Source organism: Pseudochaenichthys georgianus, chromosome 14 (assembly GCF_902827115.2).
Source record: "Pseudochaenichthys georgianus chromosome 14, fPseGeo1.2, whole genome shotgun sequence".
Lineage (NCBI taxonomy): Eukaryota > Metazoa > Chordata > Actinopteri > Perciformes > Channichthyidae > Pseudochaenichthys > Pseudochaenichthys georgianus.
The window spans coordinates 1,985,992-2,010,648 of NC_047516.1; the positions used below are offsets into that span (position 1 = coordinate 1,985,992).

Consider the following 24,657-nt stretch of genomic DNA (forward strand, 5'->3'; position numbering starts at 1 on the left):
GAAGGATGGTTGATAATAGTGCAGTTTGTGTTAAATAAAAAACAAAACAGCTCAAGAAGCTGAAACGCTGAAAGACTGAACATTAGCTGACGTTTCTGTCATCATTGGTGACATTCCACACAGTCAGAAAACAGTTATTTATGTTGCTTTAAATAGCTGCTACATATTGTATTTTGTTATTAAAGCAGCGTATAAAGTAGTCGATGGTAGAGGAGTTTGTGTTAAAACAAAACAACCAGCTAAAAGAGGGTAAAACGCTGAAAGGCTGATCATCTGATGTTTCTCATGGGTGGCGTCCTGTACACAATTGACTCAATTGATCAGTTGCAAATATGCATTAATGTGGCTTTAAATGCCCGGTATTAACAGCCACGTGTAAAACATACAGGCTTAATAAGAGTTGTGTTTTCATACACCATTGACCTTTAATAGAGCTGCGAGCGTCTGATTACATACGGCGCAGAGTTCCTGGAGGAGAGAGAGTTCTGAGATATCTCTCAATGTCATAAGGACTGGCGTAATTACTTTCCAATAGGGGTGGCGTGTCTTTAAACTGTATGCTTCACGCCGTGTAGCTCTGCTCTCAGAGTCAGGAGAAAGCTGTACAACAAATGCCAAAAGAAAAGGCCAGAACGAGAGCGGCTTTCTGCTGGCGTCAGCTGAGTTATTCTCTTACCGAACACGTTCAGGCTCACTTCCTCGGATTTCTCTCCCGCCTTGTTCTTGGCGATGCAAGTGTAATCTCCTTCATCCACTTTCTTGACATCTTTTATTACCAATTCAGAACCATCCTCGTTCAGGCTGTACTTATCGCCGGTTTCAAGGACGATGTTGTTACTGTAGCGGAGGGAAACAGAGGAAGAAGACATGTTGAGGTTCACATCACGAGGGTTGGCTCGCACAACTTGAAAGGACGTTCAAATAACTTTCTTTACTCGCTGACAAGGATCTGTTGGGGGGTTTTATCTGCTATACAACAAAGGCGAGGAGAGCAAACTAAAACAAGTCCTGTCCTCTGCAGAATGCTTCTGATAAAAGCTTGAGCTTGCCTCAGCTCTCTTTTAGTCCTCAACTGTGTTTTTATAAGGCCATGGACCAATAAGGAATGAGTCCTAAACCCAGGGAGGAGTTAGCATTTTAGCGCTTCCTGTTCCATCATCTGGACGTTTTTGAATGTGTGTTTGGTTGTTAGCTTTAAATAAGGTCTGTAATTAAACCAAAACTGAAGAAACGTTGTTCCACGACTTAAAATACGTAGTAAATGCCCCACTGGTGAATACAAAAATGCGGTGGCAAACAAGTGTCTAAATGAGACGCCATCACAACCAACATTAGCTGCCTTTAGCTTAGCGGTGGTGACGTGAAGCAACCCAGTCTCACGGCATTTCGTGTTATAGTCACGAAATAAATGTAATCTATTGATTCGTGTTCACCAACACGATTTTGCACCACGTATTTTTGTCCGGAAGACCGGAAGCTATGGGGTTCATAAAAACATGTTCTTACTCAATATCAAGACACGATTATTGTTTTAATTTTAAATTGTATAATGTCTGACTTTTTTTGCCGTCCGCGAGGAAAATAAATGGCTCAGAGCCTCAGAATACTGACATCTGTATTTTTTCAATCTTTTTTTTCTTTTAATTTGTTATGATTTACATGGCTTTTAAAATCGTTCTGTGTGACACGAAAACAATGGGGAAATCGTGTTGGTGAACACGAATCAATAGATTAATTTTGTGACTATAACACGAAATGCCGTGAGACTGTGTTGCGTGAAGTCATGTGACCGTGCTGTAGTTCCTTTATAGCCCAACATTAGCCACCTTTAGCTTAGCGGTGGTGACGTGAAGTCATGTGACCGTGCTGTAGTTCCTTTATAGCCCAACATTAGCCTCCTTTAGCGTAGCGGTGGTCACGTGAAGTCATGTGACCGTGCTGTAGTTCCTTTATAGCCCAACATTAGCCTCCTTTAGCTTAGCGGTGGTGACGTGAAGTCATGTGACCGTGCTGTAGTTCCTTTATAGGCCAACATTAGCCGCCTTTAGCTTAGCGGTGGTGACGTGAAGTCATGTGACCGTGCTGTAGTTCCTTTATAGCCCAACATTAGCCACCTTTAGCTTAGCGGTGGTGATGTGAAGTCATGTGACCGTGCTGTAGTTCCTTTATAGCCCAACATTAGCCTCCTTTAGCTTAGTGGTGGTGATGTGAAGTCAAGTGACCGTGCTGTAGTTCCTTTATAGCCTAACGTTAACTTTTCACTTAAACAATCATAAAGTGGTAATATCTGAATATTATCCTGCTGAACAAAACAGGCTTGAATAAAAAACGTTTTGCAGCAAAGCTTATTTTCTGCGTTAATCCAATAGAAACATCCTATTGTCTTTTTGTGGAGTGAACGAGGGGGATGCTAACTTCAGGGTCGTACTCCAACAATACATCATCCCCGCGCCTCTCTGTGATCATGATGCTTGTTGTTTCCTGTTTTCTTTCACTCCTGAGAGGCAGAAGCCTTCGCAGAGGTTACACTCCGGTTTGTGTCCCTGCAGAAGGGGAAGGCTTCCCGAGGCGTCTGCAGACAGACAGTGAATGGCAAATAACAAATGGAGATTCAGCCCTCTGTTTTTCTTCTGTCCCCAACACACATCTCACTCCTGCCTTCAGCATCCAAAGGCTTCCTCACTCTTATATCTGCTGAGTTTCCTTCACAGATCGCTCTGCATAGCGGGGGGGCAGCTGTTTGAATGTGAAAGTACTTAAAGCAAACAGCTGCATGACGAGACATTAATGTTGAGGCTTCAACAATGCATACTTAATACCAGCGTACGGCAAATCCATCACAAGGCGAGGCATTACATATTTCATTACACATTTTACTTTGACTTCCTACGTTTAAATACATATATTTATTTTATCTTTATTGCACATTTTACTTTAACTTTGTATGTTTATATACATATTTTTAATTTAGTTATATTTTAGCTTTCAAAAGACATTTTACTTTACTTTATTTACAGGTGCTGAACAATTACTATAGTTCTTGCCTTCATTGCCAACACAAGCTCATTACAGAGTCTTAATTATCAAATATATATATATAATATATATATATATAATATATATATATATATATATAATATATATATACATTATCCCCAACATAAGTTAATACATCCAAAGGTCTGAGCTTAAAGTATATATTTGTATTCATTTCATTTTAATGCAGAGAGCCAATCTGTATTCTAGTTGTTGTTCTACTCCGCCGTATAGCAGTTTAATCTCATATTTGCTCAGTGCACTTTAGGTCTGTGCATGTGCATGTGCGTGTGTGTGCGTGTGTGTGTGTGCGTGTGTCTGTGTGTGTATGTGTGTGTACGTGTGTGTGTGTGTGTGTGTGTGTGTGTGTGTATGTGTGTGTGTGCATGTGTATGTGTGTGTCTGTGTATGTGTGTGTGTGTGTGTGTGTGTGTGTGTGTGTGTGTGTGTATGTGTGTGTGTGTGTGTGTGTGTGTGTGTGTGTGTGTGTGTGTGTGTGTGTGTGTGTGTGTGTGTGTGTGTGTGTCCACTCAGATCAATGCATGCTAAGTAGTGTGTGAGAGGCGCTCTTGTTTCTGTGTGGAAGTGAGCGCGTCTCTGCAGGCAAGGCCGTCCTCATTCATATTAATGGATATTTACAAACACATCACAACAACAACATCTCCAGGAAGTGGTTACGTTGCGTTTGTCCTCAAACAGGATGTGGGCAGAATGTAACGCTGGAAAGACTCAAGTGTACATGTTTTGTATCAGTCATAATCCGAAGGTTGAATTTATAAAGAAAAGAGGAAGTGATAGTTTTCAGTTTTCGGAGCACAGCTGTGTGTACATGTATTTGAATACGTATGATACATAATACTGTGTGTCCTTGGCTTAAAGAACAAAGTAAAATAGTGTAATATATATATATATATAATAATGTATTATATTACACTATTGCCTCTGAATTGGATTATTATTGGATAGGGTAATTAACTTCCAACTACGACTGAAAGCAGAAGTCCAGTGCAAATAATTGCAAGTCTCTTCAGTGCGCATGTCACAAAACGAAATGCATTGTGGGACATGTAGTTTATGGGCAACCTGCTTCCGTAAAGCGGCATCTAACCGTATAATAAACATATTATATTCTTTGCAAGCTCTTGCGGGGCCACATGAAATGAAGTCGCGGGCCGGATTTGGCCCCCGGGCCTTGAGTTTGACACCCCTGATTTAAAGTATTCACATTTAAACAACAACAACAATTCAAACGTTGTTCCCCAGTGTTTCGTCCCTGCAGGAGTTCTGATGTGTTTGAACCAAATAGCTGCCTCGTAGCGTTAACGTATTTGTATGTTAAAAAATGCTTTCATCTTTAAACTGTATTTTTAAATAACTCTTTGTTTTAACACATTAGACACTTTTCGATGTCACAGCTGGTCTTCAGAGGATCTTATTTTTATGTGTGTGTGTTGAGACTCCTGACTTTTAAGATACCTTCTCTACATGTCTTATCGTCTGTGTTTCTGCACGTTGTCATCGTGTCCAGCAGCCGGAGACAGAGCGCTCACAACACTTCATTACAATGTTTAATTTGGCTCTTTCTAACTGTAGTGTAGTGATCTTTAATATTATAACCAATAGGATTGTATTTACATTTTCAATATTAAAAACTACTAAACTAAATTTATTTATTTCCGTTGTTATTCATTTAGATTAAGATGAGATACACCGAGCATTCCTCATTAAAAAATAGAAGATATGCATTGATTGAATACATTGTTAAAGAAACTGCCCCGCGATCAAGTCTTTTTATATGAGATGAGGATCATTTTAAAAATGTATACCGTGGTATTATTCAGTTTTATGTTTGTCTGATGTTATGTATTATTTCTTCTTCTTCACGTGTTTACTTTATGTTTCCACTTGAGGACAGGAGAAAGAGGTTAGCACAACAACAGCTCAGAGATACAGTATATTAGTGTGTGCAGCTCAGGTGTGTGTGTGTGTGTGTGCGTGTCCTGTTATTACTATCCTTGTGGGGACATACATGTGTTTACACTGTCACGTGTGGGGACTCACCTCCCTTATGGGGACACATTGGAGGTCCCATGAGGGGAATCATTAATTTTAGGGTGAATACTTGGTTAAGGTTAGGATAAGTCTCCAGGAAATGCATGCAAGTCAATGTAATGTCCCCTGAAGTACTGTATACATGGTATGTGTGTGTGTGTGTGTGTGTGTGTGTGTGTGTGTGTGTGTGTGTCGTACTGTGCCCAGGTGACGGTGGGTTCGGGGAAGCCGTCGGCGTCGCAGGCCAGCAGGGCGTTGGCAGAGTTGTCTGCGGTGGCGTTCACATCGGAGACCCTCGCCCTGATGGTGGGGAGCACTGAGGGAGAGGATCCACATGTGTCAGTGGTTGATACACGGGAGGACATACAAACATTATCATTTTCTGGTTTAAGAATTTAAAAAGAGCATTTTGATGGGAGGAAATACAATGTAGTAAATAATGAAATACAAATAAAATACAAAATATGATGATGTTAAAAAGTAAAAAAAAAAATATACAAATTATTATTATTTTTTGAATTTTGAAAATAAATATATAAAAAAGAAATAAACATGAATAGAAACCTTCTGTATTTGATATGTTGCTCTTGAGCGAAGAGTTGCAGACAGATGAATTGATGTACCTTATCATCAGCTGGTTTAAGGTTTATTAAAAAGAGGTGGTCGTCCTTCCTGTATTCTGCACTATGTTAAACACGAGGTGAAACAGACCAATTCTCACCATTAACGACGACCTTGATCATCTTGAAGTCGATCTCTCCGCGGGCCATGACTCTCGCCTCGCAGTTGTACATGCCCTCATCGATCTTCTTGATGCCGCGGATCTTCAGGTGGCCGTTCTCCAGGATCTTAAATCTCACTGCAACAGGAGAGGCAAACGGGACCGTCGTTCATCGAGATTATTCAGATTAAACACACACACACACACACACACACACACACACACACACACACACACACACACACACACACACACACAATTATAATGTTTCATTTCTCTTATTAATTGGATTTATCTAATTGTATTGTTATTGTTTGATCAGACGATAAGATAGTGCATGTATTACTTTTTGATTGATGATTGATGGTGTAGTATTTGCCGCTAATGTTATTGTAATACGATAATATTACAATATTTTTAAATAATGTCCAGAAACTTGGATAAATGAAGTTAAAATAAGTGTATTTATGTAAGAATCTCTTCATGCCTCTTGTATTAAAGATAATAATAATCAAACACAGCATACCTTTTCTTTTTCTTGCATCGTTTCTTCATTTCAAATGTTGTGTTTAATGCTTAATGTACTGTATGTTCCCAGTTTAAAGCCAGTTAAAGACCACATGGGCCAGGTGTGTGTGCAGTGGAGACATCTGACATGTGAGAATACTTTTATGTACAGTTGTTTGTTCAACAGTATTTATTGATTTGTGTTGAAATGGAAAATGGAAATGGAGGTGTTAAGAAATCCTCTTCAATTGTCCCACACAGTGAACATGGAGAGCATCTGCATCCAACCCACGCTAGAGAAGAAGTACACATATATGTTTTGAATCCACCCATCATGCTCAATTAACTCTTGCTTTACTTGGATCTCACTGTGGGCAAACAACTCAAGCTCAAGAGGAGCCTTTTATGAGTGAAGTCCTTCTTTTAGAGGCTCAGACAGGAAGTTGGAGGCAGATTAAAACGCCATAATTATCCCCGGTAATTAGACGAGGAGCCCCGCATGATCCACGCCGCAGTCTGACTCGCTGTTGCTCCCCGGATTAAAGCCGCCACACACGCACACGCACACACACACACACACACACACACACACACACACACACACACACACACACACACACACACACACACACACACACACACACACACACACACACACACACACACACACACACACACACACACACACACACACACACACAGCTATTTAAACCGGAACCTGGTGTTTAATCCAGCACATTGTTAAAACTCTGACACACACACACACACACGCGCGCGCACACACACACACACACACACACACACGCGCACACACACACACACACACACACACACACACAGCGAGCTGTATAAACCGGAGGCTGGTGTTTCATCCAGCACATTGTTAAACCTCTGACACACACACACACACACACACACACACACACACACATCCACACACACACACACACACACATCCACACATAAACACACACACACACACACACACACACACACACACACACACACACACACACACACACACACACACACACACACACACACGCACGCACGCACACACACACACGCACACACACACACAGATTTAAGAGCCATTTTCTGATGTGTGTTCTTTCTACGTCCCAGTTTAGAAAGCTGAAGCACCTCTTCCACACGTCTAGCCGGTGTGTACTCATTGGATTTAAAATGGGAGGTGTTTAGGGGGCACTTGTTTAGCCTCTACACTTTCATTTGCCTGCTGAGAGGTTATACTTTTTCATTTTCTCCTGCTATTTAACGGAGAAGCCCACCGAGCCTGTGTGCTATAAAATCACTCGATGCAGATAATTACGTGCCGGGTGCTAGAAAGGATATTAGCGAGGCAAAGGGAACATTCTCTTCCTGGACCTTTGAGATTTTTATTACACAAATAACTCCAGCTCAGCTATTAGGACTATACTGCAGTATTATACAGTACATTTACTGAACTTATATACAATGTTCTCTCACTGATTCCGTCTATTTGACTCTTTCTTCAGAGGCTCAGACGGTCCTTTATCTGACAGGTATATGTAATTCACAAAACATAGCTCCACCTGTATTAGCAACACATTTACATTCTGTTTAAATGATCATCCAGAACATGGTGACATCATTATGTAACACTCACGCTCCTATTGACTAGCGCTCCAACACATTGCACGTGATAGGCTAAGGGGCGGGACATCACCAAGTGGTTGACCAATCACTACAGAGCCGGCCAGCTAACCAATCAGAGCAGACTGGGCTCTGGTTTTCATCACTAACTAATGCTACAGTATTTAAAGTATGTTTTGTATATTTACTTTAACTAAATACATATATTTTGTAGAAGTTCATTTTCTGCCTTCTACTCAGGTACATTTCCAAGGCAAATACAGCTATATTTAATTAGATAAAATTAGCCTTCACCAGCAACAACATTACAATTCTGTTTCAATTTGAATTAGCACTAATAAGGGCACTTTATGCACGAGGAGTACTTCTTCCTGATTGCATTTAGCTGCTTGAGTAAAATGTTAAAATGCAGGATATTATCTTGTAGGAATTAAACATGTTGAGGTTATTACATTCATATTTAACATTTATTATTTCCTAGAACTGTTTTACTGTCTGCATACACGTAAGAATAACAGTGTAGTGAACCTCCATGTTTTTAATAATTGTATTGACTTTTATATTTAATTTGATTTTAGGGTGACCTTAAAAGATCTGTTGCAGGTACAGATGAAAAAAAGGCTCTTGGTTAACTCTGGCGTATTTATAGCAATATTCATGAATGTGCAGTGTGCCTGCTCGATAAACAAATAATAATTAAATGATAATATTAATCTAAAAAAAAGTAGAAAAAAGAATTTATGAAAAAAATTGAAATAAAGCAAGTGAAAAAATTGTCAAAATATTTTAAGTAAAGCCTTTTCGATGACTTGGTGTTGAGAGCTTTACATTTGATCAATGTCTACTTTGTGTTACATTTTAAATGACTAAGTTGGGATGCTTTAACAGTTAAACCTGCAGCGTGAGTTAAGGTCAAGTGCTGAGAAGAAAACGACACCAGCAGGCTTCAGCTTTTCACTGTCGGTCACAATTAGTGGTTTTTCCAGAGAAAAACACATTCCTTGACCCGAGTCCAAGAAGAGAGGCGGTTCGAGTGCAACGCTGTGGTGACTGCAGTGGTCACTGAGGGGGGGGGGGGCACTGAGGGGGGGTCACTGTGGGGTGAAAACAGGCCCGGACCAAGAGTCAAACTACCTTATTTCCACCTCAGTGCGGAGGCGGCAGACTGAAGTTGAGCTGCTCTGTCGTCAATATAAAGCTGCAGGGATGATGTTGTTTTGTAGCTCCCTGGTTCCCTCCACAAGAGACCATAGGGATGTTTTCAGTGGATTTTGATTTATTGCTCAAATTAAGCTCTGTTTCAAACGAACTTTTATGATGCTTACAGCTTATAAAAGGAACTACATTACGGTCACATGACTTCACGTCACCACCGCTAAGCTAAAGGTGGCTAATGTTGGGCTAACAAGGAACTAGCACGTTCACATGACTTCACGTCACCACCGCTAAGCTAAAGGTGGCTAATGTTGGGCTATAAAGGAACTACAGCACGGTCACATGACTTCAAGTCACCACCGCTAAGCTAAAGGAGGCTAATGTTGGGCTATAAAGGAACCACAGCACGGTCACATGACTTCACGTCACCACCACTAAGCTAAAGGTGGCTAATGTTGGGCTATAAAGGAACTACAGCACGGTCACATGACTTCAAGTCACCACCGCTAAGCTAAAGGAGGCTAATGTTGGGCTATAAAGGAACTACAGCACGGTCACATGACTTCACGTCACCACCGCTAAGCTAAAGGTGGCTAATGTTGGGCTATAAAGGAACTACAGCACGGTCACATGACTTCACGTCACCACCGCTAAGCTAAAGGTGGCTAATGTTGGGCTATAAAGGAACTACAGCACGGTCACATGACTTCACGTCTCCACCGCTAAGCTAAAGGTGGCTAATGTTGGGCTATAAAGGAACTACAGCACGATCACATGACTTCACGTCACCACCGCTAAGCTAAAGGTGGCTAATGTTGGGCGTGATGACGTTAAGTCGTCCCATTTAGACACTTGTTAGCAACCTACATGGTCCAATGGAATATTTACTGATGTATTTTATGTTAAAATTCCTTCAGCTTCTGTTAACCACAGATCTTATTTCAGGCTTCGAACAAAAAAACACTTCCAAAAAACATTGGCTTTAAGACGAGTGAATAGGAAGTGCTAAAATACTGAGTAATTTCAGGGTTTTCAGCTCCCTATGTCCTCTATCATATTTCCATATTACTTCCCCCCCCTGAGTAGCTCTTGCTCTATTTGGGCAGCTCCAATCTGTTCTCATTCATAACCACTTCCTTCTGGGCCAAGAAGAGACCATCTCCCCTGTTACTGCCTCATCTTTGAGGTCGTAAGCTCCCCTGCTGCAAATGCATGGCTTTGTTCAAAGATGAAGGGCAACAGGAGAAGGAAACGAGGAATACTGGGGCAAATCGATTGGAAAGCATGACCTGGCAGACAGCATTGGCAGAAGGGAAAAGGGCGAGTGCTCAGAAGGAGTGAGGGTAAGAGATAGAGGGGAGGAAGGTTGAAGGTGAGGAAGCAGTTCCAGCTTTGTGTCTGAATCAGGCTCACCGTCTTTGGCAGCCTGGATCTTGGAGCCTTTGTGTTTCCAGATGATGCTGGGAGGAGGAGAGCTGATCACGTTGCAGACGATGGCCGCGTCATCGCCTTCGTTAAACTCCTGAGGGCTGGGGGCGCTCTCAAAGGTGATCTTTTCTGTAGAGAGGACATCACACACCGTTATAAATACCTTTCACACGGACACTGGGAACTTTCATTTGCCATTTTGTAGATTGCTTAAAGTATGGTTGACTGTTAAGTGTTAAAGAAGTTAATTACAGAAGGCGTTGGAAGGTAGGCAGGTTAAAGACGATTCCTCTTAAAGTAAGGCAACTAAAAAAAACAAGTAATCCGAAATAGGGCTGCACAAGGAATGGACCTTTTATCAAAGTCTGAACATGGACTATGCAATATCCGAACCGCAGGAATAACAACATTTGGAAGATGCAAAATATGAGATAATATCTTAATAAAGTATTTTGGAGCTGAAAGGAAGTCCTGGACTACAAACTGAATTCTACAGGCTTAATAAAAAAAACATAGTTTGGTATAAATCCTCCCAAGAAACATCTAACTTTGAACATTTTTATATTATTTGGATAATATTTACAAAATCATGATTGCAGTATCAGTAAATATAATTAGTTGTTTTTTCAAATGTTGCAGCCCTAGTTGGATGCTGTATTTCTTTAAGTGTTAACCTCACTGACCAAAGCTGTAACATCCTTCTGTTTCAGCATCTCATACAACTTCAGAAAATAAATTCCTAAGACGTTTTCTCCTGAAAATATAACCCCATAAATGCGTCTTATCTTTAGTCTGACAAGTAATAGATTAAGCTTCTCGAAACATACCTGAGAAGTCATCAAATGAATTATATCTAAATTATACTAAATGTTTGTTGCTGTCTGGATAAAAACCCAAAGGAAGTAGCTATCAAAACCAATTAGTGGAAACAAAAAAGGTAATTTCTTGAGACAGAGTGTGGTCTGCAGTAATTGTCTGTTGTTTCCTGTGTTATGTTTTCTCATAATGCTAATTCTGTATTGTTGCACATGAGTTGAATACAGCTGAGACTTACGGAAGATCTTCACTTGCACCGTGGCCTGCGCCTCCTTGTCTCCGTTCTTGGCGACACACTTGTAGATGCCGGCGCTGTCCACGTTGGCGTGGTAGATGGTGAGCGTGGACATGGTTTCATCTCCGCGGCTCACGATAATGTCCGGCCTGTTGGGAAGGATCTTCTCTCCACTGGGGGAGTACCAGTCAATGTCTTTAGCATCTCCCGTCACTGAAACACACAGAATCAAATTATAGTGAGGCAAGGAAGAAAGAAAGCAACGACCAGAGCTCCAATATATATGATAACATTTAAGTTGATTGAAGCTTTGCGCAATCCTGCGAGCCTTATAGAAAAAACAGCCTAACTTTGAACGTCTTTTGAGTCACTTCTAGACGAGCTAGCGGGACACTTTTATTATTTCTATGTCATTGAATCACTGAAACACACAGAATTCAGTTATAGAGAGGCAATGAAGAAGGGAAAATAAGTCAAATATGATAATAGTAAATCGATTGAGAAAATACAGATTTACACATTTTGAACGTCTTTTGAGTCACTTCTAGACGAGCTAGCGGGACACTTTTATTATTTCTACGACATTGGGGGAGTACCCGTTGATGTCTTTAGCATCTCCCTTCACTGAAACACACAGGATTGAATAAGAATGAGGCATGAAGAAAGGAAAGGATATGATAATAGTAAAGTCGATTGAGAAAATAAAGAAAAAACAGCCCAATTTTGAACGTTCTAGACGTATTTTCCTGCCTCCTTACCCAACTTCAGCTACACATTGTATTGGTGTTCAACCATTTGAGACAGCCAGAACAACAGCCTTTGCAAAAAATCTTCATTGTAATTCAGGAGGTAGAATAAAAACCTAAAAACGAATAGATTTCCATCTCCAATATCAAGCTTAGTGATGCATTACTGGTTATACACTATATCTGATTGACTTCTGTGTTTCAAAGCAATTTCTTCTTCACATAAAACATCCTCTTCTTTGGAGAATCTTTTGTGCACTTCTGGACACGCCAATTTGAGATGGTTGGTATCAATTTGTTGTTGGACTTTCTATTTTCAGATGATATCAGGGTCTTCACTACAGCTTAAGTAAAGTCCATTGAGGCTATGAATAATACAGAGTCTAACAGAAAGATTGTCTAACTTTGAAGGTCTTTTGAGGAACTTTTTGACAGGAATGGATTTTGTCATTTGCATTTTATTTCTGGCAACCTTACCCAACAGTAATCAGCCTCAACTTCGGAGAGTCTCTAATTGCACTTCTAGAAAAGCCAATAAGCAGTGGCGAGCCGTCAGGGCCCTCTAGGCCCTCTGTGAGGGCCTAAGATATTCTACAAAATAATATTTAAAAACATTAAAAAAAATAATATATTTCTTTATATATTTTTTTAGTTATATTTTTCATTAGTTTTACCAAAATAACTTGATTTAATTGTATTTAAAACAACATTTCCAAAGAAATAAATCCTTCGAATCTGCCTATTCAGTTTCTGTTGGAATGTGAAGGGTTAAATGAAAGAAGCTGGTCTCTGCGAGTCTGTGAAGAGAGGAGCTGTTGGACGTCCAGGCGGTCCAGCTGTGAATTCACAGAGGGTCGCTATAGTAACTGAACGAGAGAGTAATGTTAGCTGACAGTACATTTGACCAATCATATCTTCCCTCTAAATGGGTGGGTGTTATTATCGCGGACTTTATGACAAGTTCCGCCCGCTGTGAAACTTTTCTTGTTTCCATAGCAACAACAACTTCCTGTCAACAGCGTTAACTCGCCTTCAAAATAAAAGCATGCCGAAATAGGGTTATTTACAGGTGTTGTTCTGTGTGGTAGAGGGTCGCTTTCATTGATGCGTTTTGCACCCCGGGCCGTTGTTTTGATATTCCGCTGAAGTATACGCTGTGACGTAATAACTCGAGGGAAGGGGTGGGGGTCAGAGGGCCTAGGTATAAAAGTCACGGCTCGCCACTGCCAATAAGAAAAGTGTTGGTATCTATTTGTTGTCTTATTTTCTAGGTTTCTATGATATTGGGATCTCTGGATCGCTAGCGGGACCATTTTGACAGCAATTCAATCTTTGGATTTATCCTTTTGCCTCATTTCTGGACCTCTCAATTTAGCCTCATTTTAGGGCACATTTTAATTAACTTCTTGACAAGTTATTGAGACATGGTTGGTATCAATTTGTTGCTAGACTTTTTTTTTTCTTATGATATTAAGATCTTTACCATAGTGAGAAGAAAAAAGATGTCCAGGCTGTTTGCGATCCCAAAAAAAACAGCCAACATACGTTTTAAATTGAAAAACATGGCATTTTGTTTGTTCTTTTAAGTAGTTTTGCTTTCTCTTGATTTAAACCTCCACTCAAATATATGCAGTATACATTTAGTTGATATTCATGTAGTTCAGAAAGTATTATCTCGGCTGCATTTAAACTTTAGAAATGAAATGTTATGCTGTATGCAGTTAAATCCCAGATGTATTACACCATTGATAGCAAACTACTGCAACACGTTTAAGCAATAATCTGAGTTTGCATGCTTTTCAGCGAGTACAACTGACTCGAAATGAAAGATGAAACACAAATAGTCATCATTACTTCTACAAGTCAGAGAAAAGCTTATATCTGCACCCGTGAATCGAGAACTTTTGGGTTGCAATGGCTTTGAAACATTACATCAAATCCAAAACCCCTGCAGTACACATATTTTCCAGATCAGATTAAATATGCTTACTTCAACATAAAAAGGTTATTATGTGACTTATTTCTATTAGAGGATTATTCATCGTTGGCATCTTTCGCTGGAAGAAAAATACCATCATTTCCACTCACTGTTTTAAAGACGAGTGCCATCTAAGACATTTCCCCTGACACATAATGGCATCTCATCTCGTCAGGAACACAAAGAGCCTTAAATGCTTTTAGACATCCTCTCCAACGGGATGAAGAGCTGAAGTGATGTGCTTTCATCCAACCAAATAATAGAAATCACTCGGAGAGATACATTAGCTTCACATTGTACCTGCACGGAGATAATGAGCTTTCATCGAGAACGCTTTCTGGGTAGCAACACGTCCGGAGCGAAATATACAGAGATTTTAAAGGGTGTCACTTTGTGGTGAAATGTGGTTTGAAGATGTTTAAAAGGTCGGGTTGGGATCGGTATGAGGTCAGAGCGGATAATTACGGAAGGTCTGAACAAAGACAGGAGTGTTAAGAATTTGTTGAGTTACTGATCAGTGAAATCACATGTTTTGGATAATTTCAGAATATACTTTTAAAGACTCATCTTCGGAGGATTCATTTATTCTATATTAACATTGACAATAAACCTTCAAATGTTATTATTTGTTCCTTAACATTTCTAGATACATCCTCTCCAACGGGATGATTGGCGTTCGAGCTGAACAGTGATTTTAAAGGGTGTCACTTTGTGGTGAAATGTGGTTTTTAAGATGTCTAAATTGTCCAGTGGGATCGGTCTGAGGTCAGTTGGTAGAGTAGGTAATTACGAAGGGTCCGGAAAAAGACAGGCGGAAACTATTTCAATAATTTGTTGAGTGAGTGCATGCACATTTTCCCATCATTTGAGTAGGGCGTATGTTTTAAAGACTTTCATTTATTCAATACTGACATTACAAATAAACCTTTTCAAATGTTCTTATTGGTTCGTTAACTTTTCTTGATGCAATTTGCAACAAAGTCTGCTTTAAAAGGTAATGGGCACATGGGAATTTCCATTTTTAAGAGTCAGGTCGCTCAGTTTAAGGAAATATATTGCCTTACTTTTACGTTGGATGAGACGAACCGCATTTCAAGGCACCATTTCATTTTGTAATTTGGTTGAAAAGAGCCGTTAATGTACATATTCTGCCGTGAGAGTGTGATTATAACTGTGACTCTTATGCTTTTAAATCGGGTAGAAAATGTTCTTTGATGTCGGACAGCTGAGTGAACACAACGAAAGACCTTTCCTCATTATCTCTTCACACTGCTTCTCTCTTCCACCTCTGTGTGAGCCTAACTTCCCATTACATCCACAGTTACATTCATTTAGACTTGTCTTTTCTTTTCCTAGAACATCTTCCAATGAGTCCTTAGTATTGTTGAATAAACCAACTTCTATCATTATTATCTAAATGGATTCTGCCAGTAAATTCAGACATTTGCATGAGGTTGAATGAGGTTGGCTTGACGTCACTCTTACCTTCGCAGAGGAAGAACTTGGACTCTCCCACGCTGATCTCTCCCTGTGTTGGCGTGATCTGCACCTGGATGGCGGCTGGGTAAAGAGAAAGAAGATGGAAACAGAATATACATTAGTTTCTGGGTGCAGCGAGAGGCATGTTGACACGAGGGCAAAGCACAATAAGGCCAGGCTCAAAAACAAATTGCTTCGCCTGCTCAAAAGAACAACCATCTTCCCAGCATACCCTCTATGAATGAAAGTCAGGGATGATATTTCTGTGCTCACTCGAGTGCAACATCTCCGCGCATATGGATTATGGGTCTAGATTCTCTACAGGGACATTGCTGAACCGTCTGCGTGTTAGCGGGCTCACTTGTTAGGGTTATATTATACACAGAAGGCCATTCTAACCAATCGGACGTGCATTTGTCATATATTCAGTTAGCTTCTCATTATGCGAGAAAGAGGCGAGTGTGTGTGGACTTCCTTACCATTGCTGACCCTGTAAGGAAGTAGCAAGCATGGGGATTTACTCAATCAACAACATCATGTATTCAGCACACTACTATTACCAAAAGTTAGTATTTTATTGTATTCTGGCAATTTTATAAGTATAGAAAGTGGAAATCCTGCTCTTCCACTCTTCAGTATCCGTCACTTGAACCATGGTTACTCGAGTGCACTGTCCATGTTATTCTGATGAACATCTACAGCAGTGTTTCTCAAACGTTTCATACCAAGGACCACTTAACCAATAAAAAAAACACTCGCGGACCACCTAACTCCACAAATATAAAGAAACACATCGTTTTTCTAGAACATATTACAAATCGCCTGATAAGGGTACAAACAAGTGGCAACATGTGTGATGAAGGTGTTGCGCTGGGCTATTTCATGCAATCGAAAGTGAAACTTAAGCTCGCTTCATTGCGGAGATATTCCCGCGAGGGTGCGGAAAACTTAAATATATATTTATTTATTTCAAATATGAAATGTTACCAATATACTCACGGACCACTAGGGGGCGCTCACGGACCACCAGTGGTCCGCGGACCACACTTTGAGAAGCACTGATCTACAGCAGTAAAAATACCTTAATTGAGCTAAACGACATCAATTGCTTGCCTACAAAATAAATCCAGTGGCGCAAATATAATCCTTTTCTTCAAAGACGATTTACATTTTCTTTAAAGTGATATTTTTTACTTTTATTAACTCTAATCTCTGGTTTCTGAAAGATTCACTTTGGTGTAGAGTTAGGGTCTTTTTAATCCGTACAGTACCAGTTTAGACCAATTGAAATGGGCTACAACTATACCGATAAGCCCAGGGTTTGCTGTAGATCTGGACTTCGAGTGGTTCGTGTTTTGCATTTCTGACCATTTTAGTGTGGAGCTTTATCTTCTAGTTAGGGTACATTTTAGTTGGAGCTTCATCTTCTAGTTAGGGTACATTTTAGTCGGAGCTTTATCTTCTAGTTAGGGTACATTTTAGTTGGAGCTTCATCTTCTAGTTAGGGTACATTTTAGTGGGACCTTTATCTTCTAGTTAGGGTACATTTTAGTGGGACCTTTATCTTCTCGTTAGGGTTACATTTTAGTGGGACCTTTATCTTCTCGTTAGGGTACATTTTAGTGGGACCTTTATCTTCTAGTTAGGGTACATTTTAGTTGGAGCTTTATCTTCTAGTTAGGGTACATTTTAGTGGGACCTTTATCTTCTAGTTAGGGTACATTTAGTTGGAGCTTTATCTTCTAGTTAGGGTACAATTTACCATAAACAACTTAATGTTTACTTAATAGTACTTAAAGTTCCCTTTGGGTCAGAGGAGGTCATGTCAAGCTATACAGTACCAGAAACATCTCCAAAGTAAAAGCTAATAATGAATCTTGTTCCTTTGAAAACAACTCTTATCTAAAATCTGACGAAACCAAAGCGAGTCAACGCCTGCCACAGACACCCTGTAACAGCATTCAAATACAAACTAAGGTAACTGTGTGGAAAATGCTCTAATTATCAAACATAATATGTGCTCAAGAATGAATGATTTGCGTTGGTAATTAGTCTGGGGTAAGACGATCCTCCGTATATCAGTAGCACTATCTGAGGATTTATTAAGGCGCCTTACAGAGTCATTGCAGGGAGCTCTGGTTCTCGTTCACCCCTTCCTGCTTCTCCTGGCAGATGATTTACGAAGCCACAAATCAAAGAATATCCTTTTCTCCAGACTTAACTCCATTTCATCTCGCAGCCTCAGCAGTGGCACAGGTGGGATTCAGAAAGACTGCAGAGGAACACCTGCTGTGTGATTATTCCTGCAGGCAAAAAATGCTTCAACTCTGTAATCAAATGCTCGATGCGAAACGTGCATGTGTGAACCCGAATGACAGGATGGAAGGGAAGGGTTTTTAAATGTGACACGATTAAATGTAAATCTCTTTCAGTCAGTGATGTGCAGCATGGAAAGCAGAATGAGCAATAATCGTGACCGGAGCGCCACGGAGAAATCCCCAAAAAACATTGGCTTTAAGACGAGTGAATAGGAAGTGCTAAAATACTGAGTAATTTCAGGGTTTTCAGCTCCCTATGTCCTCTATCATATTTCCATATTACTTCCCCCCCTGAGTAGCTCTTGCTCTATTTGGGCAGCTCCAATCTGTTCTCATTCATAACCACTTCCTTCTGGGCCAAGAAGAGACCATCTCCCCTGTTACTGCCTCATCTTTGAGGTCGTAAGCTCCCCTGCTGCAAATGCATGGCTTTGTTCAAAGATGAAGGGCAACAGGAGAAGGAAACGAGGAATACTGGGGCAAATCGATTGGAAAGCATGACCTGGCAGACAGCATTGGCAGAAGGGAAAAGGGCGAGTGCTCAGAAGGAGTGAGGGTAAGAGATAGAGGGGAGGAAGGTTGAAGGTGAGGAAGCAGTTCCAGCTTTGTGTCTGAATCAGGCTCACCGTCTTTGGCAGCCTGGATCTTGGAGCCTTTGTGTTTCCAGATGATGCTGGGAGGAGGAGAGCTGATCACGTTGCAGACGATGGCCGCGTCATCGCCTTCGTTAAACTCCTGAGGGCTGGGGGCGCTCTCAAAGGTGATCTTTTCTGTAGAGAGGACATCACACACCGTTATAAATACCTTTCACACGGACACTGGGAACTTTCATTTGCCATTTTGTAGATTGCTTAAAGTATGGTTGACTGTTAAGTGTTAAAGAAGTTAATTACAGAAGGCGTTGGAAGGTAGGCAGGTTAAAGACGATTCCTCTTAAAGTAAGGCAACTAAAAAAACAAGTAATCCGAAATAGGGCTGCACAAGGAATGGACCTTTTATCAAAGTCTGAACATGGACTATGCAATATCCGAACCGCAGGAATAACAACATTTGGAAGATGCAAAATATGAGATAATATCTTAATAAAGTATTTTGGAGCTGAAAGGAAGTCCTGGACTACAAACTGAATTCTACAGGCTTAATAAAAAAAACATAGTTTGGTATAAATCCTCCCAAGAAACATCTAACTTTGAACATTTTTATTATTTGGATAATATTTACAAAATCATGATTGCAGTATCAGTAAATATAATTAGTTGTTTTTTCAAATGTTGCAGCCCTAGTTGGATGCTGTATTTCTTTAAGTGTTAACCTCACTGACCAAAGCTGTAACATCCTTCTGTTTCAGCATCTCATACAACTTCAGAAAATAAATTCCTAAGACGTTTTCTCTCCTGAAAATATAACCCCATAAATGCGTCTTATCTTTAGTCTGACAAGTAATAGATAAGCTTCTCGAAACATACCTGAGAAGTCATCAAATGAATTATATCTAAATTATACTAAATGTTTGTTGCTGTCTGGATAAAAACCCAAAGGAAGTAGCTATCAAAACCAATTAGTGGAAACAAAAAAGGTAATTTCTTGAGACAGAGTGTGGTCTGCAGTAATTGTCTGTTGTTTCCTGTGTTATGTTTTCTCATAATGCTAATTCTGTATTGTTGCACATGAGTTGAATACAGCTGAGACTTACGGAAGATCTTCACTTGCACCGTGGCCTGCGCCTCCTTGTCTCCGTTCTTGGCGACACACTTGTAGATGCCGGCGCTGTCCACGTTGGCGTGGTAGATGGTGAGCGTGGACATGGTTTCATCTCCGCGGCTCACGATAATGTCCGGCCTGTTGGGAAGGATCTTCTCTCCACTGGGGGAGTACCAGTCAATGTCTTTAGCATCTCCCGTCACTGAAACACACAGAATCAAATTATAGTGAGGCAAGGAAGAAAGAAAGCAACGACCAGAGCTGCAATATATATGATAACATTTAAGTTGATTGAAGCTTTGCGCAATCCTGCGAGCCTTATAGAAAAAACAGCCTAACTTTGAACGTCTTTTGAGTCACTTCTAGACGAGCTAGCGGGACACTTTTATTATTTCTATGTCATTGAATCACTGAAACACACAGAATTCAGTTATAGAGAGGCAATGAAGAAGGGAAAATAAGTCAAATATGATAATAGTAAATCGATTGAGAAAATACAGATTTACACATTTTGAACGTCTTTTGAGTCACTTCTAGACGAGCTAGCGGGACACTTTTATTATTTCTACGACATTGGGGGAGTACCCGTTGATGTCTTTAGCATCTCCCTTCACTGAAACACACAGGATTGAATAAGAATGAGGCATGAAGAAAGGAAAGGATATGATAATAGTAAAGTCGATTGAGAAAAAAAGAAAAAACAGCCCAATTTTGAACGTTCTAGACGTATTTTCCTGCCTCCTTACCCAACTTCAGCTACACATTGTATTGGTGTTCAACCATTTGAGACAGCCAGAACAACAGCCTTTGCAAAAAATCTTCATTGTAATTCAGGAGGTAGAATAAAAACCTAAAAACGAATAGATTTCCATCTCCAATATCAAGCTTAGTGATGCATTACTGGTTATACACTATATCTGATTGACTTCTGTGTTTCAAAGCAATTTCTTCTTCACATAAAACATCCTCTTCTTTGGAGAATCTTTTGTGCACTTCTGGACACGCCAATTTGAGATGGTTGGTATCAATTTGTTGTTGGACTTTCTATTTTCAGATGATATCAGGGTCTTCACTACAGCTTAAGTAAAGTCCATTGAGGCTATGAATAATACAGAGTCTAACAGAAAGATTGTCTAACTTTGAAGGTCTTTTGAGGAACTTTTTGACAGGAATGGATTTTGTCATTTGCATTTTATTTCTGGCAACCTTACCCAACAGTAATCAGCCTCAACTTCGGAGAGTCTCTAATTGCACTTCTAGAAAAGCCAATAAGCAGTGGCGAGCCGTCAGGGCTCTCTAGGCCCTCTGTGAGGGCCTAAGATATTCTACAAAATAATATTTAAAAACATTTAAAAAAATAAAATATTTCTTTATATATTTTTTAGTTATATTTTTCATTAGTTTTACCAAAATAACTTGATTTAATTGTATTTTAAACAACATTTCAAAGAATAAATCCTTCGAATCTGCCTATTCAGTTTCTGTTGGAATGTGAAGGGTTAATGAAAGAAGCTGGTCTCTGCGAGTCTGTGAAGAGAGGAGCTGTTGGACGTCCAGGCGGTTCCAGCTGTGATTCACAGAGGGTCGCTATAGTAACTGAACGAGGAGAGTAATGTAGCTGACAGTACATTTGACCAATCATATCTTCCCTCTAATGGTGGGTGTTTATTATCGCGGACTTTATGACAAGTTCCGCCCCGCTGTGAAACTTTTCTTGTTTCCATAGCAACAACAACTTCCTGTCAACAGCGGTTAACTCGCCTTCAAAATAAAAGCATGCCGAAATAGGGTTATTTACAGGTGTTGTTCTGTGTGGTAGAGGGTCGCTTTCATTGATGCGTTTTGCACCCCGGGCCGTTGTTTTGATATTCCGCTGAAGTATACGCTGTGACGTAATAACTCGAGGGAAGGGGTGGGGGTCAGAGGGCCTAGGTATAAAAGTCACGGCTCGCCACTGCCAATAAGAAAAGTGTTGGTATCTATTTGTTGTCTTATTTTCTAGGTTTCTATGATATTGGGATCTCTGGATCGCTAGCGGGACCATTTTGACAGCAATTCAATCTTTGGATTTATCCTTTTGCCTCATTTCTGGACCTCTCAATTTAGCCTCAATTTAGGGCACATTTTAATTAACTTCTTGACAAGTTATTGAGACATGGTTGGTATCAATTTGTTGCTAGACTTTTTTTTTTTTTATGATATTAAGATCTTTACCATAGTGAGAAGAAAAAAGATGTCCAGGCTGTTTGCGATCCCAAAAAAAACAGCCAACATACGTTTTAAATTGAAAAACATGGCATTTTGTTTGTTCTTTTAAGTAGTTTTGCTTTCTCTTGATTTAAACCTCCACTCAAATATATGCAGTATACATTTAGTTGATATTCATGTAGTTCAGAAAGTATTATCTCGGCTGCATTTAAACTTTAGAAATGAAATGTTATGCTGTATGCAGTTAAATCCCAGATGTATTACACCATTGATAGCAAACTACTGCAACACGTTTAAGCAATAATCTGAGTTTGCATGCTTTTCAGCGAGTACAACTGACTCGAAATGAAAGATGAAACACAAATAGTCATCATTACTTCTACAAGTCAGAGAAAAGCTTATATCTGCACCCGTGAATCGAGAACTTTTGGGTTGCAATGGCTTTGAAACATTACATCAAATCCAAAACCCCTGCAGTACACATATTTTCCAGATCAGATTAAATATGCTTACTTCAACATAAAAAGGTTATTATGTGACTTATTTCTATTAGAGGATTATTCATCGTTGGCATCTTTCGCTGGAAGAAAAATACCATCATTTCCACTCACTGTTTTTAAAGACGAGTGCCATCTAAGACATTTCCCCTGACACATAATGGCATCTCATCTCGTCAGGAACACAAAGAGCCTTAAATGCTTTTAGACATCCTCTCCAACGGGATGAAGAGCTGAAGTGATGTGCTTTCATCCAACCAAATAATAGAAATCACTCGGAGAGATACATTAGCTTCACATTGTACCTGCACGGAGATAATGAGCTTTCATCGAGAACGCTTTCTGGGTAGCAACACGTCCGGAGCGAAATATACAGAGATTTTAAAGGGTGTCACTTTGTGGTGAAATGTGGTTTGAAGATGTTTAAAAGGTCGGGTTGGGATCGGTATGAGGTCAGAGCGGATAATTACGGAAGGTCTGAACAAAGACAGGAGTGTTAAGAATTTGTTGAGTTACTGATCAGTGAAATCACATGTTTTGGATAATTTCAGAATATACTTTTAAAGACTCATCTTCGGAGGATTCATTTATTCTATATTAACATTGACAATAAACCTTTCAAATGTTATTATTTGTTCCTTAACATTTCTAGATACATCCTCTCCAACGGGATGATTGGCGTTCGAGCTGAACAGTGATTTTAAAGGGTGTCACTTTGTGGTGAAATGTGGTTTTTAAGATGTCTAAATTGTCCAGTGGGATCGGTCTGAGGTCAGTTGGTAGAGTAGGTAATTACGAAGGGTCCGGAAAAAGACAGGCGGAAACTATTTCAATAATTTGTTGAGTGAGTGCATGCACATTTTCCCATCATTTGAGTAGGCGTATGTTTTAAAGACTTTCATTTATTCAATACTGACATTACAAATAAACCTTTTCAAATGTTCTTATTGGTTCGTTAACTTTTCTTGATGCAATTTGCAACAAAGTCTGCTTTAAAAGGTAATGGGCACATGGGAATTTCCATTTTTAAGAGTCAGGTCGCTCAGTTTAAGGAAATATATTGCCTTACTTTTACGTTGGATGAGACGAACCGCATTTCAAGGCACCATTTCATTTTGTAATTTGGTTGAAAAGAGCCGTTAATGTACATATTCTGCCGTGAGAGTGTGATTATAACTGTGACTCTTATGCTTTTAAATCGGGTAGAAAATGTTCTTTGATGTCGGACAGCTGAGTGAACACAACGAAAGACCTTTCCTCATTATCTCTTCACACTGCTTCTCTCTTCCACCTCTGTGTGAGCCTAACTTCCCATTACATCCACAGTTACATTCATTTAGACTTGTCTTTTCTTTTCCTAGAACATCTTCCAATGAGTCCTTAGTATTGTTGAATAAACCAACTTCTATCATTATTATCTAAATGGATTCTGCCAGTAAATTCAGACATTTGCATGAGGTTGAATGAGGTTGGCTTGACGTCACTCTTACCTTCGCAGAGGAAGAACTTGGACTCTCCCACGCTGATCTCTCCCTGTGTTGGCGTGATCTGCACCTGGATGGCGGCTGGGTAAAGAGAAAGAAGATGGAAACAGAATATACATTAGTTTCTGGGTGCAGCGAGAGGCATGTTGACACGAGGGCAAAGCACAATAAGGCCAGGCTCAAAACAAATTGCTTCGCCTGCTCAAAAGAACAACCATCTTCCCAGCATACCCTCTATGAATGAAAGTCAGGGATGATATTTCTGTGCTCACTAGAGTGCAACATCTCCGCGCATATGGATTATGGGTCTAGATTCTCTACAGGGACATTGCTGAACCGTCTGCGTGTTAGCGGGCTCACTTGTTAGGGTTATATTATACACAGAAGGCCATTCTAACCAATCGGACGTGCATTTGTCATATATTCAGTTAGCTTCTCATTATGCGAGAAAGAGGCGAGTGTGTGTGGACTTCCTTACCATTGCTGACCCTGTAAGGAAGTAGCAAGCATGGGGATTTACTCAATCAACAACATCATGTATTCAGCACACTACTATTACCAAAAGTTAGTATTTTATTGTATTCTGGCAATTTTATAAGTATAGAAAGTGGAAATCCTGCTCTTCCACTCTTCAGTATCCGTCACTTGAACCATGGTTACT

At 40.0% G+C, this 24,657-nt stretch overlaps 1 protein-coding gene across 2 annotated transcripts in view; it reads right to left on the bottom strand.

Annotated features, from left to right (window-relative positions):
* Positions 1–24,657, bottom strand: part of LOC117459055 (neural cell adhesion molecule 1-like) — a 310,157-nt gene that overhangs the window by 85,619 nt on the left and 199,881 nt on the right. The window contains exons 2-8 of one of the 2 annotated variants that reach the window (XM_071205485.1): positions 24,003–24,077; positions 19,831–20,009; positions 11,589–11,634; positions 10,520–10,663; positions 5,810–5,947; positions 5,287–5,404; positions 677–837 (exon numbers count right to left, since the gene is read on the bottom strand). In XM_071205485.1, coding sequence (XP_071061586.1) covers positions 677–837; positions 5,287–5,404; positions 5,810–5,947; positions 10,520–10,663; positions 11,589–11,634; positions 19,831–20,009; positions 24,003–24,077 — 861 coding nt within the window. Of the gene's footprint in view, positions 1–676; positions 838–5,286; positions 5,405–5,809; positions 5,948–10,519; positions 10,664–11,588; positions 11,791–19,830; positions 20,010–24,002; positions 24,078–24,657 lie in introns of those variants that run through there. The other variant, XM_071205484.1, reaches the window with a different exon arrangement.